This window comes from Sus scrofa, chromosome 11 (assembly GCF_000003025.6).
Source record: "Sus scrofa isolate TJ Tabasco breed Duroc chromosome 11, Sscrofa11.1, whole genome shotgun sequence".
In the NCBI taxonomy this organism is placed as follows: domain Eukaryota; kingdom Metazoa; phylum Chordata; class Mammalia; order Artiodactyla; family Suidae; genus Sus; species Sus scrofa.
Genome location: NC_010453.5, coordinates 63607849 through 63625613, shown reverse-complemented (window position 1 = coordinate 63625613; position 17765 = coordinate 63607849). Strand labels below are relative to the sequence as shown.

Here is a 17765-nt window from a genome sequence, read left to right as displayed (position 1 = left end):
GGTCTAATCGGAGCTGCAGCTGCCAGCCTATACCACAGCCACAGCAATGGGCGATCCGAGCCACATCTGTGACCTACACCTCAGCTCATGGCAACACCAGATCCTTAACCCACTGAGCGAGGCCAGGGATCAAACCCGCAACCTCATGGTTCCTAGTCGGATTCGTTTCCTCTGTGCCAGGATGGGAACTCCTCCTTGTCCTCTTGTCAACAGCTTCATCTTCTGTTTAGCCCAGAGTTGGAATTCAGAAGTTTCTTCTTCCATCTTTCCTTGCATTTTTAAAATATTCTAGGAAACTTTGCCGGCTATAACTGTGGAGACTGCAAGTTTGGCTGGACCGGCCCCAACTGTGATCAGAAGAAACCACTGGTTGTCCGGCAGAATATCCATTCTTTGACCGCTCAGGAGAGGGAGCAGTTCTTGGGCGCCTTGGACCTTGCGAAGAACACCCCACACCCTGACTACGTGATCACCACGCAACACTGGCTGGGCCTGCTCGGGCCCAACGGCACCCAGCCACAGATCGCCAACTGCAGCATTTATGATTTATTTGTGTGGCTCCATTATTATTCAGTTAGAGATACATTATTAGGTGAGTTGTTGGCTTTTTTTTTTTTTTTCTTAAGGTATTTTACTGTGGATTTGTTTTTTGGGTTTTTTTTGTTGTAATTGTTTTTTGTTTGCTTTTTAGGGCCTCACTCATCGTGGCATATGGAGGTTCCCAGGCTATGGGTCTAATAGGAGCCACAGCTGCCAGTCTACACCACAGCCACAGCCACAGCCACGCCGGATCTGAGCTGCATTTGCAACCTACACCATAGCTCATGGCAACGCCAGATCCTTAACCCACTGAGCAAGGCCAGGGATCAAACCCACAACCTCATGATTCCTAGTCAGATTCGTTTCTGCTGCACCACGACGGGAACTCCTCAGTGTGGATTTGGGATTGGGGTGGGAAGTTCTTTCAGGCAAGTTAGATGACAAGAGAAAACCTCGAGGAATCAAGAAAGGATTACGTTTCTGAAAGCCATCTAATTATCAAGTGCTGCTTGGGGTACCTGGTGTAAGAATGGAGTGTTTTCTCCCTGGCCATTGGCTGTGGATATTTGAAAACGTTCTCTCCTGTCATTTATGTTTTTGGTTCAAGGTCTAAACTCTTCTCTATGAAGCTGTTAATCCTCAAAGGCCAGAGCTGGTGAAGTGGAGGCAAATTCCTTTTGATTCCAGAAGAAAACAGTTCTAAATCTGCCCATGGGAGCCCTCTCTGACCTCTTCTTCAGGTCAGGGGAATTACGTGAACACGTGCCAAAAGCACGGGAAGCTTCTTTGTAAGGAATTAGAGTGTTTGCATTGGGAGTGTGTTTGTCTAAACTCATGTGCATTCGGTTTGAGACTTTCAGGTCATCACTCCTGGTCCCCCTGTGATTCCCGGGGGTTTTGGAGTTGACTTGTCAAGGAAAAGCATGAGCTGAGCCACAGCAATGGAGCGTAGCTTTGCCCTTTGAATCACAGTTAGGTTGGATGCTTGAGAAAATGGCGCCTTGCTCTTCCAGATCCTAAAAACTGGGGCCCACATAGGACTTGGGGTTGGGAGTTGTCTTTTAGGAATATCATTGACCTAGTGCGTCCAACTGTAACCTCCAGTATTCTCAGTTGGGGAGAGCCATAGAAACCAGTTAGCCCCGAGGCCCTAAGTCCAGTCCATTTCCGCTCAAGGCTCTTCTGGACTCTTGCTAGTTATCCCCACTTTGGGGCTTCTCCTTGAGGTCAGTGTGAATAAAGACACAGAGCTCACTTTGGTTTTTTGTTTGTTTGTTTGTTTGCTTTTGCTTTTTAGAGTCACACCCACCGAATATGGATGTTCCCAGACTAGGGGTCGAGTTGGAGCTGTAGCCGCCGGCCCATACCACAGCCACAGCAACACCAGATCCGAGCCACATCTACAGCCCACACCACATCCACAGCATTGCCAGATCCGAGCCACATCTGCAGCCTACACCACAGCTCACAGCAATGCCGGATCCTTAAGCCACTGAGTGAGGCCAGGGATGGAGCCCACATCCTCATGGATGCTAGTCCAGTTCATTACCACTGAGCCACAGCAGGAACTCCCCAGAGCTCACTTTGAATAATAAGGTTCTCCTTTGGAATCATCCGTCCTTGGTTTATCACTCATCTCCCCTCACTTGATTCCCCCTCATCATTTTGTTTTGAGTACTTTAAACTCTGTTCTGCATTAAAACCCTTGCAAAGGACTGTGGAGCCCACAGCAGTGACAGCGGGTTTTTCCCTCAGTGTGAGTCCTTTAAAAACTTGCCTCACAGGTAAGCATCTGTCTTTCTTTATCGGTGGAGATGGTGGCTCTTCTGGCTGTAAACCTTTATAGTTTTCCTGTCATCACTCTGAGGGATTTTTGCTTTATGAGCAGGTAGTGTCTCAGGAGGAAAAGAAAACTATGGTTTCTGGTCGCATCTGGGAATTAAATTTATAGTCATGTCTGTTCATCTCTCTGAAGTTATTATAGGTACTTTGAAAAAGAACTAAAGTTAGCTAGTTTCTACATAACCATCAAAAGCTGGTATGGGAGGGAGAAGAAGGATGGACTGGTACTAAGAAGGTCCTTAAATTGCCCAAAGCTTTTCACTAAAATTGGCAGTTCCAGAGGCCAGCCAAATTGCTTTGAATGTGTTTTTCTCTCTTCTGGTCTCGGCGACCATGCCTGTCAGTGAGTAGTTATAACTGATTGATGGCTGAGCAAAATCCGTGGACGTTCCTTTTGGGTTACATCAACGCTAAATTCAGACTAAGTGCAGTTGAAGTTGCTCTGTTATTAATGAATTCCTCCCTATAAATGTGTGCATTTGTAAGGAAAGGGTTTAGAAAAAATGTCTTTAAAAATATATTCCAGGGAGTTCCCGTCGTGGCACAGTGGTTAACAAATCCGACTAGGAACCATGAAGTTGCGAGTTCGATCCCTGCCCTTGCTCAGTGGGTTAAGGATCCGGCGTTGCTATGAGCTGTGGTGTAGGTTGCAGACATGGCTCGGATCCTGCGTTGCTGTGTCTTTGGCGCAGGCCAGTGTCTACAGCTCCAATTAGACCCCTAGCCTTGGGACTTCCATATGCCGCAGGTGCGGCCATAGAGAAGGCAAAAAGAAAACTTATTCCACTTAAGTTTTAATGATCTATTCGTTTGGATACCCCTATTTTATCTTAATGAAATGTTGCTTCAAAATTAAATTTGTAACAGGGGCTCTTAAGATGGCCTGAATTTCTCTGGGATCTCTGCTGGCAAACTTTCAAGAGTGGAAGGAGACTTTATCCTCTCAGTGCTAGCTGCCTCTGAGATGGTTTTTGCCATTTTTGTTGCTCTCAGAGAAATCAGTGACAAAAATCATTGTTTTCCCTTGTGATTACCAAAGGGGAAAGGAGGAGGGGGAGGAATAAATTAGGAATTTGGGAGTAACAGATACACACCGCTGTATATAAAAGAGATAAACATCAAGGGCCGACTGTGAAGCCCAGGGAACACTACCTGTAATGAGCCGTAATGAAGACGATTATATCTTTTAGGTGGAAAACAACGGTTTGACATTTAGTTGGAAAACGTCGTGGACTTATTGGCTCTGCAGCCCATCCCAGGAAAGGTTTAACATCTCAAAACATCTATTCTGTGACCTCTCATATGTTTCTCAATTGATTTAGGACCAGGGCGCCCCTATAAGGCCATAGATTTCTCACACCAAGGACCTGCCTTCGTTACCTGGCACCGCTACCACTTGCTGTGGCTGGAAAGAGCTCTCCAGGTGGGTCAAAACCTTGGTTTCTTTTACGTTTGCTCTGTATGCGGTCAAGACCCATATCTGTCTTTGCCTTATATGTTTCCTGTTGTATCTGAGGGCATGAATTAAATGCCTGGGCACATGCTTGGCTTTCAGCGGCTTACTGGCAATGAGTCCTTTGCTGTGCCCTACTGGAACTTTGCCACCGGGAGGAACGAGTGTGATGTGTGTACAGACCAGCTGCTTGGGGCAGCAAGACCAGACGACCCGACCCTGATCAGTCAGAACTCCAGGTTCTCCAGCTGGGAAATTGTCTGTGACAGGTAATGCGTGTCCTCCTGCAGTGGAAATGCAGAGATTGCACTTTCTGCTCTCGGAGGGATGGAGCCTCACTCTATGTTTCTCTCTCTAATGCATGTTGGTCCTCTTTCTGAAAATTATTTTCCTGAGGGAGGTAGGATTTCAAAAGACCCTGAGCCCTTTAATAAAATAATAATAATAATAATAGGAGTTCCTGTTGTGGCTCAGTGGTTAACAAATCCGACTAGGAACCATGAGGTTGCGGGTTCGGTCCCTGCCCTTGCTCAGTGGGTTAACGATCCGGTGTGGCCGTGAGCTGTGGTGTAGGTTGCAGACGCGGCTCGGATCCCGTGTTGCTGTGGCTTTGGTGTAGGCTGGTGGCTACAGCTCTGATTCGACCCCTAGCCTGGGAACCTCCATATGCCGCAGAAGCGGCCCTAGAAAAGGCAAAAAGACAAAATAAAATAGAAGTATGGTAATCACACTTGTGAATTGAGTATGCCTAGCCTTCACCTTGCTATCCACTGTCTTCAAATGAGTTGTTCCTGTATTCAGCCAACATGTCTTAAGCACTGATCATATTCTAGCAGTTTAGTAGTGCTGGGAATACAAGGATAAATAAAATATAGCTTCCCTTTGAAAGATCGTTTTTTATTTACAAAGGCAGGCTGCTGGTAAACAAATTACCGTGTAACAACGTGAGAAGTATTGCAAGGGGTGTAGGTGCAAAGCCGAGAAGAGAAGCAGGGAGGGAGTCTTAAAGAAGCAGAGAGGATTATTTTGAGGCTTCGAGGAGGCGCAGACCTCAGAAGCAGAGCTAGGGGAGGATGGTGTGTCCCAGGCGGAGAGAGCATCGCGTGTGAGGCTGGAAGAGTCTCCAGAGGCAGACTGGTGTGGCTGGACCGTAGGGCGCTGGGAGTTGAGGGGACAGGGAACGGGTGGGAGACTGGTCTCTCAAGCACTAAACGCTGGGTCCTGTGCATCTGGTGTAGGAACGTGTTTCTACCAGAAGTGACACCAATACATGTTTGTTGTTAAACAAACGAAAAAAAAAAGTATTAGGAGTTCCCTGTCGTGGCTTAGCAGTTAACCAACCTAATATCCATGAGGACTCGAGTTCGATCCCTGGCCTCGCTCAGTGGGTTAAGGATCTGGCGTCGCTGTGAGCTGTGGTGTAGCTCGCAGATGAGGCTCAGATCCTGTGTTGCTGTGGCTGTGGTGTAGGCGGGCGGCTGCAGCTCCCGTTCAACCCCTAGCCTGGGAACCTCCATATGCTGCAGGTGCAGCCCTAAAAAGACCCCCCCGCAAAAAAGTATTAAAGAACACATAAGCAGCCTGTAGCCCGTGCAGAATTCTGTCCTCCCTGATTCCTTGAATGTGTTTCTCTTTGCTGCCACACATCTCAGGAAGATTCCCCAAGAAGCACTTCTGTCCTCCTGTATTCACTTGTTTCCTCCAAGATCTTCCTGTTTTGTTTTTTTTTTGCCATTTCTTGGGCTGCTCCCGCGGCATATGCGGGTTCCCAGGCTAGGGGTCTAATCGGAGCTGTAGCTGCTGGCCTACACCACAGCCACAGCAACGCCAGATCCGAGCCACATCTGCAACCTTCACCACAGCTCACGGCAACACCGGATCCTTAACCTACTGAGCGAAGCCAGGGATCAAACCCGCAACCTCATGGTTCCTAGTTGGATTTGTCAACCACTGCTCCACGACGGGAACTGCGATCTCCCTGTTTTTAGGAAGCCCTTGTCCTATGTCTTCGGATGGTCCGTGCACAGAGCGTCATGGCCCACACCCGGGGCTGGGATGTGCGTGTTTGCAGGGCTTTAGGTCTAGCTTGCAGGGACCCCATCGTCTCCACCCTAAGCTTTTCCTGCTGACCTCCAGATGGGGCTCCCTGACACGCAGCGCTGTAGTGAGTGCTTTGTGTGTGACTGAGTCTAATTCCAGAAGGCACCCTTTCTCATGGTGCCTAGGGCTATTGATTGGTGGTGTGTGAAAAGAGATTTCTCTGGCCAAATCAATGTAGAGAATGCTGAGTTAAAAAGGGGTTTAAATTCTTAGACTGTCTCAGAGCCTTTCTTCAGTAACCATATTCGTAGTTTTCAAGAGGGGCTTAAACTTATCTGACCTTGACACCCTTATTTCACGGACCATGTCACTGGAACGCACCTGGGAAGTGCTGCTTTAAGGCCATTCTTGCCTACCTTTTAGCCACTGGCCTCTTTCATCCTCGTATATGCGCTGATTCTGTTCTTACATACTCGGGGCATCCCTTTGTCCATTAAAATCCACACAGAAATGTCTTTAAAATTTTATCTCTACCAAATGAAATACTGCTCTGATGGTGGGAGTCTAGACGTGTAGGATATAATCTTTTTTTTTTGGAGGCACATGGAGGTTCCCAGGCTGGGGGTCGAATCAGAGCTACAGTTGCCAGCCTACTCCACAGCCGTAGCTACACGGGATCTGAGCCGTGTCTTCGACCCACACCACAGCTCATGGCAACACCGGATTCTTAACCCACTGAGCAAGGCCAGGGATAGAACGTGCAACCTCATGGTTCCCAGTCAGATTTGTTTCCGCTGTGCCACGACGGGAACTCCAGAACATTTTCTAATACAGCGTTTCTCCTGAGACCTCTTCTCCATATAGTTTCGTCTGTTTTTATTCTGACTGCATCCATCTGCCTTCACTTTGCTTAAGAGCTGGCCTAGCTTTACACAGACACTTCTGCCCACACTGGCTTAGCTCGTGTGATGCAGTGCATCCTGGTCTCTCTCTGCAAGATTCAAATGCACATAGTAGGCGGCACCATCTCGCCTTGTAAACTCTTACCGTCTTTCCAACGGAATGGGGATTTTCCTTCATTCTTTACCTGTAGATTCGCCTTTTATGCATCTATGGTTTCAAAAGTCCTTCATCCGTAATTGCTTTTGGAAGGAAGCCCTACCTGTACCACACATTTTTGACCCTTGTAAAGGAACTCTGATAAAATGCTACCGTGACTGTGACCTTGGGTTGGTTCTCCGGGCCCAAGGTCATGAGATCATCCATGAATTAAGACTTATGTCTAATCTCCTTACGCATCTCAGCTTGGATGACTACAACCGCCGGGTCACCCTGTGTAACGGAACCTACGAAGGTTTGTTGCGAAGGAATCAGGTGGGAAGAAACAGCGAGAAACTGCCAAGTTTGAAAGACATAGAAGATTGTCTGTCTCTCAAGCAGTTTGACAATCCTCCTTTCTTCCAGAACTCTACCTTCAGCTTCAGGTTGGTGTTCTGAGCTCTGTGACGTGGCATGTTACAGGATGGTTAGATTTTTGTGCCAGTGGTCGTGATGAGCTGCAAGGAAATCCGGGTGTTGGGAGGCATCAAAGCTCAGTAATAGAAAAGCCCTTGGTAAGAGACGATAAAAGGCATTAGTGGCAGGAAAGGCCCCATCCACCTACTATCATGAATAGTTTTGGGGAGTTCCCATCGTGGCTCAGCGGTAACACATCCCCACTCAGTATCCATGAGGACATGGGTTCAGTCCCTGGCCTCGCTCAGTGGGTTAAGGATCCGGCGTTGCCGTGAGCTGTGGTGTAGGTCGCAGACACAGCTCAGATCTGGAGTTGCTGTGGCTCTGGCGTAGGCCAGCAGCTGTAGCTCCGATTGGACCCCTAGCCTGGGAACTTCCATATGCAGTGGGTGCTGCCCTGAGAAGACAAAACAAACAAAATAGCACTGTTTTAAGATCTTCTAACCCAGCTATTCAAAACCACTTCTTGTATTTCTAATTTCTGTACACATACAGATAGGTACAGTCTTCAGAACCAAGTTACCTCATTTCATTCTTTTCTTTTTCTTTCTTTCTTTCTTTCTTTTTTTTTTTTTTTTTTTTTTGGCTGTGCTCACAGTATACACAAGTCCTCGGGCCAGGGATCGAACCCATGCCACATCAGCAATCCAAGCTGCAGTGATAACACCAGATCCTGAACCCACTGAGCCGCAAGAGAACTCCCCAAGGTACCACATTAAGTAAAGTGTTTAAAAAGTATTTCTCAGGCTCTCTCTTTGTCTTTTCTCTCTTAAAAAAAAATTTGTCAGCAGCCATAGACCTTAGTGCTGGAGGCTGAGATCTCAGAGGAGTGTTGCAGACCAAACTCAACTCAGATTACAGCCCAGGAATGGCATTACAATACTGGAAATTAAGGCCACCTAAAAATTTTCTCCCTCCAAAAAGACAGTAAGAATCATGAGAACTATGCATGGATATAAGTAAGATTTTCCACAAACGTCTTTGAAAGCTCCAAAACGGAATGGCGGGTAGACTTATGATCTTCTTCCAAACTGAATTCTTTTTCTCAACCGTGTGTAAATTATACACCTGATGGGTTATGTGGGGCTGGGGCAGGGTGGGCTGAACTTAATGCAGAGGTTGTCTTAAGTGTGGCAGAGTCTGTGCCAGGGCAGACCTCAGAGTCATGTCAAAGGTGAGGTGAAGGGTGACATTCACCTTGAAAAGAAGCCTGCGTTAGTTTTCATTGTGATAAAAATGCAGTTGACACAGATTGCATTCCGTATAGGTTTGAGTTAAGCAAGTGCTTCTCCGAGTGTGGTACCCAGACCATCATAGTTGGCATCACCTGGGTGTTGGGTAGAACTGCACTCACTGAATCAGAAGCTCTGAAAGTGGGCATGAAATATGTGTTTTTTTTCCCCCCTGTAGTCCTGATGTATGCATAAATTTGAGGATCACTGAGTTAGGTTGGACAATTAGAATTTCCTGAAAATGGGGAGGGGAAAAAAAGGGAAGGATAAGGAGAGTTGGGGGATGTGTTTAAAACACTGAATATGTTACAGTAGCAGATCCATTTAGTTGAGAAACAGGAATATAAGGTTACATGTTCATTGAAAAAGTATTTCTTGATCTCAGACCACGTGCTGTGTATAGTACTGAGCCCTGGCAGTATAAATCTGAAGAAAACAGGGTCTGTGTCCTCAAGGAGCTCAGAATCTGGAATGGAGGACAGATAGGACAATAAATAATTGTCACAATACACAGAAGAGATGTTCTCCAACTGAGCATGTGCATTGATTAAGGGTTCCCTCCCCTTTCAAAGATCGTCATTGAAAGTTTCCATTTCCCTACACAGTCTCAAACGAAAAGACTATTATCTAGGCTGGAAATAATAGAAAGAAACCCTTATCAATTCATGACTCTTTTTTTTTTTTTTTTTTTTCCTTTTCTTTTTTAGGGCTGCACCTTCGGCATATGGAAGTTCCCAGGCTAGAGGTTGAGTCCGAGCTGCAGCTGCCAGCCAATGCCACAGCCACAGCCACAGCAATGCCAGATCCAAGCTGCATCTGTGACTTACATCAAAGTTCACGGCAAGGTTGGATCGTTAATCCACTGAGTGAGGCCAGGGATTGCACCCGCATCCTCATGGATATTAATCAGGGTCATTACCTCTGAGCCACAATGGGAACTCCCAATTCATGACTCTTGGTGCTGACATACTGATTTCTTTCAGGAATGCCTTGGAAGGGTTTGATAAAGCAGACGGGACCCTGGACTCTCAAGTGATGAGCCTTCATAATTTGGTTCATTCCTTCCTAAACGGGACAAGTGCTTTGCCGCATTCTGCTGCCAATGATCCTGTTTTCGTGGTATGTTCAAAGACTCAGGAAAAATGAAAACTTTTCTAGATAATGTGTTGGATTTATTTGCTTTTCAATAAGTGGGGTTTGGTGTGTGTTTTATTCTCTGTATGAACAATGGGAGGTATACATATATAAATTAATTTCAATCTTGCCCCATAGGAGTGGTTAGATGGCCTTTGAAGTCCCCTTATCAGAAACCTGTGCTTTAGAGAGGGTTAGCTCTGGAATGACCCAAGACAGGAATCTACTGTCCAGAAGTGGATTCATGAGCCAGCATAATAATGTTATAAGCAACGTCATAATTTAGCATAACTTATATCATACATTAGCCTAATGATGAATGATTTTGGTGGAGTGAGTGGCGTTGAAAGTATGTGGTCAGCTGGGCAGGCACCATGACCGTTGCCATATGCCCAGCTACCTGAGGTCCCAAGCTCTATTTGCTATTTGGTCCTGACCCCCTTCACCTGACAAAGGATTCTGACTAAAAATGAGCTGCTTCTGCCATCAGAAGGTCAGAAACATGGACTCTGGCCTTAACTTCTAAAAAGATGGAAGCTTATCTGTGACTCCTCCGTCACCGTCTTTGCTCTTCTGTAGGATGCCTGCTTTGTTCACTGGTTCTAACTTGATATCTCCTGTCCCTCTTCAAGCTATCATTTCAACCGTCAAAAAAGCAAGATGCTTGCTTATGCCAAGTGTTTTGATATCTGCCTTCTCTGCTGTCTATGTATACATCTATTCATCTGTATCATACGCCTCTAAATATATTTGTATTAAAATACACGTTTTAAACTGTATTTTTTGTACACACAACCAATATTTATAAGGAAAACTGTCACAGTACTCCTTGTCCAGGACTCCAAAATAATAGTTTGAGTGGGCTGGCAGAATCCTTTGATAAATTGAGAATTAAGCCCAAGCCTTTCACTCCTACTGAAGGTAACAGTAGTGATGCGAATAATGTGATTTTCACTCCTAAATCCCAAGGATTGGTAAATCTTATCTCCCTCTCCTGTGGCATGCAGAGGTTCCCAGGCCAGGGATCGAACATGCACCAGAGCTGTAACCTCAGCCACAGCAGTGACACTGCTGGATCCTTAACCCTTTGAGCCACGAGAGAATTCCCAAAACTTATCTCCGTATTTTGAGAAAACCCGCTCAGTGTGCAGATGATCTCTGCTGGAGATACACAGCCCTGCCACTGTAGCATGAAAGCAGCCCTGGACGGTACACGATCAGGTGAGTATCTTACCCCCAAACTGGGTTCATCTCTTGGTGGATGTTGAGCCAAAAAACACAACCAAGCCAAAGATCAACTGGGAGAAGGAAGGATTCATTACCTGCAGCAAGTAAGGAAAACACTAGGGATCCTTCCCAAAGCTGTCTCTCCCGCAGTGGCAAAATTGGGGAAGTTTTAATAAAGCTAAGAGTATATGAATATTCATGAAGGGGCTTGGGCAGAGGAGAATTCAGCATAGAATTGGGGCAAAGGTTGACAGAGTTCGAGCTTTAGTTGAAGTCACCAGGGTCAGGAAAAGTCAATATCATCATCCCTTAGGTTCCACTGATCTGGGAGTTGAGCACAGGGATGGGGTCGGGTGGGGTGGGGGTGGCTGGGTGGTTAGATTCTTCAGAACAGCTCAAGAAGGTGCTTCGGGCAGAACCGAGCATCTTGCCAACTAACTTGTTTTTGCTGATGTTATGACTCTTGCCTGATAACAATTCTTTTTCTTTCATTCCCTGGAGATCGATATTACTGAGGCCTATTCAAGGGCAAACACTGTGACCAGGCTTAGCTCACAGAATGGCCTCTCTTATGTCAAAAAGCCATATCAGGTTCTTTTCCTCCAGGGGCCGCCCCCCACCTTCTCTGTCTACAAGTGTGGTGTTCCAATAAAACTTTATTTACAAGAGCAGGCGGTGAGCCCTGTTTACCCAGCAGGATTTAGGTTGCCAACCCCAGCTCTAGGGGAGCAGTGTCTTTCTTCTCTGCAGTCCAGCTAGCTCTTCAGTGTTATACCTCTTCCTGTTCTAGCCGGAAGCCCTCGTGATGACTTTATGGATGCGGAATTCCATGACTTACCTGTAGTTCAAAGACACTAGATGTTTAATCATCCTTGTCTTCATTACTTTTAATACCTTTAGTATTTAAAATTTTATCTTCTTTGGTATAACTTATGTACATATAAATAGACAAAAAGCCACAGCCTCTCTTTGAAGGCATGGAAGGAGTAATGTTTTGGCACCAGTTCCAGAGCTGACAATTACTTGAGGCTATTTACAAAGAGTTTCATGTTGAAGCCAATTCAGCTTCACCCATATAGAAAGCCAAGTTAAAGCACTTAACACCGTTATAACTTCTGAAATGTCACATCCACGAGGCAGTTTATGCAAATATTGCATACAACTTTTATTACATTTATTTTCAGGAAACCTCTTTAAGCAAGAGAGGTACAAAGTTGTATGTGGACATAATAATGAGTAAAAGACGGTGTAACATTCACATGCAGGCCGAACTCATCCAATCTCGGAAATTCTCATAATTCCTAAAGTAATTGAAGGAAATGGACACATTGATCACGGAAAATAAGATTAGATCACAAGGATGCTAAGCGATTCTGTTTTCAATATTAAATTTAGGTATAACCTGGAAAATAAAGGTGGGAAACCGCAGACTGTAGGGTTAGATAGTTGAATTAACGTCCAGGAAAGAAACTACGTTAGAAACCGGTAACTTTCTTCTCAGTTGCTAAAGGTACTATTCTTAATAGTGTATTTAGAGGTTATCCTTTGTTTTAACTCCTTTTTTTTTTTTTTTTTGGCAAAGTATTACATTTATTTATTTATTTATTTATTTGTCTTTTTGCTATTTCTTGGGCCGCACCCGCGGCATATGGAGGTTCCCAGGCCAGGGGTTGAATCGGAGCTGTAGCCACCGGCCTACGCCAGAGCCACAGCAACGCGGGATCCGAGCCGCGTCTGCAACCTACACCACAGCTCACGGCAACGCCGGATCGTTAACCCGCTGAGCAAGGGCAGGGACCGAACCCGCCACCTCATGGTTCCTAGTCGGATTCGTTAACCACTGCGCCACAACGGGAACTCCTCTCTCTCTCTCTTTTTTTTTTTTTTTTTTTAAACTTGAGTATCTTTTTTTTTTTTTTTAAATTGAAGTGCAGTTGAAGTATAGTTACAGTGCTGTGTTAGTTTCAGGTGTATAGCAAAGTGATTCATATATATATGTGTACACACACACACATTTATTCTTTTTCAGATTCTTTCTCTTTATAGGTTATTACAAAATATTGAGTGTAGTTCCCCGTGCTATACAGTAGGTCCTTGTTGGTTATCTGTTTTATATGTAGTAGTGTACATATGTAATCCTTTTAGAAAGGTACCTCTGGCAAGTTCTCATTCCTTCAATTCCTCAGTGTCTGGGAGAGTCATAGGTTGCCTGGTTGATACTAAATAGCTATGTGTCTGTTCTTCACCTTATACATTGAAATTCTAATTGGAGTTAAGTGCCATATTACCATTTGTATTTCTTTATTTTTTTAAGTGAACAATAGTTGATTTATAGTATTATGTATATTATAGCTATATAGCTGAATCACTTTGACTTATACCTGAAACTAACAGAGTATTGTGTATGTGTGTGTATTCTTTTTCAGATTGTTTTCTATTGTAAGTTGTTATAGGTTATTAGATTACTATAAGATGTTGAATATAGTTCCCTATGCTATGCAGTAAATTCTTGTTATTTATTTCTATTTCTTGAAAATGACAATCCTTTGGATAGGGAAGAAATATAAGACTATAAAGCAAGAAAAGAGAAAATTAGTTTTTAAATACAAGGACCTAGGAGTTCCCGTCATGGCTCAGTGGTTAACGAATCCGACCAGGAACCATGAGGTTGCGGGTTCGATCCCTGGCTTTGCTCAGTGGGTTAAGGATCCGGCGTTGCTGTGAGCTGTGGTGTAGGTTGCAGACGCGGCTCGGATACTGCATTGCTGTGGCTCTGGTGTAGGCTGGCGGCTACAGCTCTGATTCGACCCCTAGCCTGGGAACCTCCATATGCCGTGGGAGCGGCCCAAGAAATAGCAAGAAGACAAAAAAAAAAAAAAAAAAAAAAAAGCCAAAAAAACAAAGACCTAATGGACTATATTAAGTTAATCCTGTAGGACCTCTTCTGACTCTACTGTTCTAGGCTGAAATAAAATTACTAAAATTGTAGGTCACAATAGCAAATATAAAATACTTCTGAGTTAGTATAAGTTTAGTTTAAATTTTAAAAAAGGAGTATGCAGGACATTGCTTTTCTCCCCCCAAGAGTAAAAATGGACCTATTTTATTTATGTTTCTTAAAAAGTAATAATTAGACTAATTCCTTGAGTAATTAAAATAACAATGTTTTATGTCAAATTTAAATTTGTTAATGGTTTAATGATTTTTTAATGATCTATAATTGCAGAAATATTGGCAAAAAATTTTGGAATGTCTGTAATTCCATTTCAATATTTCTGCTTATTTCCTTTCATATTCTTATATATTTATATAATTACAAATATAATGCACACATTTTTATGTTGTTACATTGTTACAGATTGTAAATGTGGGAAAAATAAAGTTCAGAGATGCTAAGAAGTGAGTTTAAGGTCATATGAACTGATAAGTGGCTGAGCAGAGACTGTAAGAAAAATTTTCTACTAAAAAATTTTCCCATGTTGAGTCTTACAGCTATAATTTTGCTTTTTGTTGGTTTATACAATTATCAATGTGATCCTTTCACAATTGCTTTCATTATAGCTGAGAAAATTTTTGCTATTGGATCGTGTCGATAGGAATTAACTCTAATTGGTGAAGAGGCAGGTCTGAATAATTTTGCTTGACTTTTGAAAAGGTAGGGCATTGGTTTTTATCATGAGTATGTGTTCGTGTTTTTAAAATGCCACACTTATTTAATATATGTATTTTTAAAAAACCGAGATAGATAGCCACGAATTCCTAAGTAGCGTAACATCTTGGTGAACTTGACAAGAGCTGAGGTGCCAGAGAGAGAGTGGCTGGCCACCTGCTTGGGCAGGGCCTCAGCTGTCAAAGTTTCTGGAGGAGGGGTTTGGGTGGCTTTATTTATTTATTTTTAATAATTGAAAAGTTCTAATAATATTCAATTATTTATAAGAAATACTCTTTACTGAAGTGTATATCACATATTCTATTATGATACACTCTTTTTTTTTTTTTTTTTTTTGGCCACCCCATGGCATATGGAGTTCCCAGGCAGGGATCAGACACAAGCTGCGGTTTTGACTTATGCCATAGCTCCAGCAATGCCAGATCCTTTAACCCAATGTGCCAGGCCAGGGATTTGAACCTGCATCCTGGTGCTGTAGAGATGCTGCCAATCCTTTTGCACCACAGCTGGCACTCCTATTGCCATATACTTGTATTTACTCTTTTTAAAATTGAAGTATAGTTGGAGTTCCTGTCGTGGCTCAGTGGTTAACAAACCTGACTGGTATCCATGAGGACATGGGTTCAATCCCTTGCCTTGCTCAGTGGGTGAAAGGATCCTGTGTTGCTATGGCTGTGGCAGCTACAGCTCTGCTTGGCCCCCTAGCCTGGGAACCTCCATATGCTGTGGGTGCAGCCCTACCAAAAAAAAAAAAAAAAATTGAAGTATAGTTGATTTGATGCACAATGTAGTGCTCACAATTTTTAAAGGTTCTACTCCATCTACAGTTATTTTAAAATATTGGCTCTATTCCCTGTGTTGTACAGTATGTCCTTGTAGCTTATTTGATATGTACTAGTTTGTGGGAATGGTTTGATTTTTCTGCTTGCACCTCCTAAGTGAGTAAATGTTGCTAGAAGGTTCTTTTCAACTGTAGACTTTATAAGGAGAAACACATACTCTACTGAGAAGAACTAAACCTCTACTAAGAGATGAACTATATACACTCATTTTTGATGAATTAAGTAGTATGATGGCAAGCCATAATTTATATACAAATCTAAGATGGTTCTAGCATTGATTTGAATTCCACTCTTCTAGAGCTTTGGTGCTTGCTTAGCCTTGAATGGCCTGGGAGTATCTCAGTTCTTATCTAAAATCTCTTCCAACATCATCCTGGTTCTCTCTTTTCAACCTGTCTTGTCTGCCTTGAGGTATGCTGAGCCAGTCACATCTTTTAAAGATGACATACTAATAAAAGAACTCTCCCGTAGTCCTCTGTTTGCATCTGTTCAAAATTTAATCCTTAGAGTACATGCGTTCTTCCTCAAGGATATAGCAATTGAATTCCTAATGCACTTGCCATTTCTTTTTACATTCATGCTATCGTACCCTGTATACAATGCATATTGTATACATCTGTGTATACATATGTATATTTTGTATATAATGCTGTTGTACCGAGCTATGCAGAAAGTGTGCTTTCCCTATGTAACTCCTTCACAGTGCCTGAAAAGACCTTCTATTTTCTGTCTGCTCAGGATGCAGTGAGAGTGGGTAGGAGAGGGTAGCGAGAAATTATAGTAAAATGAGAAACATACAGCATTTAAGCTGAGCATTGCCCAGGAGACTCTCTTACTGTTCAGATGCCCATTTTCTCTGTTTTGTCTCATCGCTCACTAAATGTGCTGTCTGCGGAGGACTCACAGCCCAGTGAGAGAGCTTAGCCAGCTCAGCAGAGAGTGGGTGTTGTTTAACTATTTCGTGCCTGTTACACATGGCTTATTTAGGGAGATGTAAAACCAAATCCTTAAGAAAAATTTTATAATTAATTAATTAAATAATTAATTTCAGCTTCACCCATGGCATATGGAAGTTCCTGGGCCAGGGACTGAATCCAAGCTGCAGCTGTGACCTACATTGCAGCTGCAGCAATGCCAGATCCTTGACCCACTGTGCCACAGTGGGAACTCCAGTATCTTGACTCTGCATTGCTTCAAAACTTTGATAGAATAAGGCAAGAATAAAGAAATATTATCGTAAAATAACAAGCATGATTAACTTTTTTTTTTTTTTTTTTTTTTTTTTAGGAATTACCATTAGGAATTCTCTCATTTAGACATTCTAACCCACTTTTTACTTATGTCTTCTACCTTAAGTTTTTCTTTGAGCTCCTTATATGGAACGGTGTTTGTCTTGTGACTTTTATTTATTTTTATTTTATTTTTGCTTTTTAGGGCTACACACCTGTAGCATATGGAAGTCCCCAGGCTAGGGGTCGAATAGGAGCTGCAGCTGCTGGCCTACACCACAGGATCCAAGCCTTGCCTGCGACCTACACCACAACTCATGGCAACACCGGATCCTTAACCCACTGAGGGTGGCCAGGGATCAAACATGCATCCTCCTGGATACTAGTCAGTTTCATAACCTGCTGAGCCACAACAGGAACTCCTGTCTTGTGACTTTTAAATGCTCACATATGAATTCTCAGAGGAGCAGAGAGCATCATTATGTTACCACAGTACAATCCTCTCCGATTATGAATAACGGCTCCTGGATAGTAACACCTGAACCCAAGTGATGAAAAGCACAGTGAGCTGCTCTTTGGTAACATACACATGTCTTGCACTCGGCCTCAGGTTTCCATAGCATCTTCCTCCAGACGCAGGTACTCTTCTCATGTCACCAGTGTGGTAGGAATCTGAATTTGCAGCCTTCTAAGTTAAGGTTAAGTTTGATGGTCACTTTATCCTCCTATGATCTTGAGAAAGATATGTGGGCCTTTCCGGTATTTTATTAAGTTTCTTTATGTCCTAAGCACAATATTTGTTGATCAATTGCTTTCTTCTGCATGGCTTACATTTAAAAAATTTTACATCGAAATCCCATGTAATCACATTTTTTTCAATATTGCCTTCCAAGTTGAAATTTAGTGGTTTTTTTTCCCTTCCCTTACCTATCTTTGTCAGAGTAAATTTGTGTATGAAAACTTGTAACTTCATTTCTAAAGCACTCAATTGTTAATGCCAAAATGTAACCATGCATCTCAACAGCAGATATAAGGCAACCA

At 43.4% G+C, this 17765-nt stretch overlaps 1 protein-coding gene across 2 annotated transcripts in view; it reads left to right on the top strand.

Moving 5' to 3' along the window:
• DCT (dopachrome tautomerase) overlaps positions 1-17765 on the top strand; it is a 62622-nt gene that overhangs the window by 21873 nt on the left and 22984 nt on the right. For both annotated transcript variants that reach the window (XM_013978762.2, NM_001025227.1), the window contains 5 exon segments: positions 293-592; positions 3705-3805; positions 3938-4104; positions 7180-7359; positions 9606-9741. In XM_013978762.2, coding sequence (XP_013834216.1) covers positions 293-592; positions 3705-3805; positions 3938-4104; positions 7180-7359; positions 9606-9741 — 884 coding nt within the window.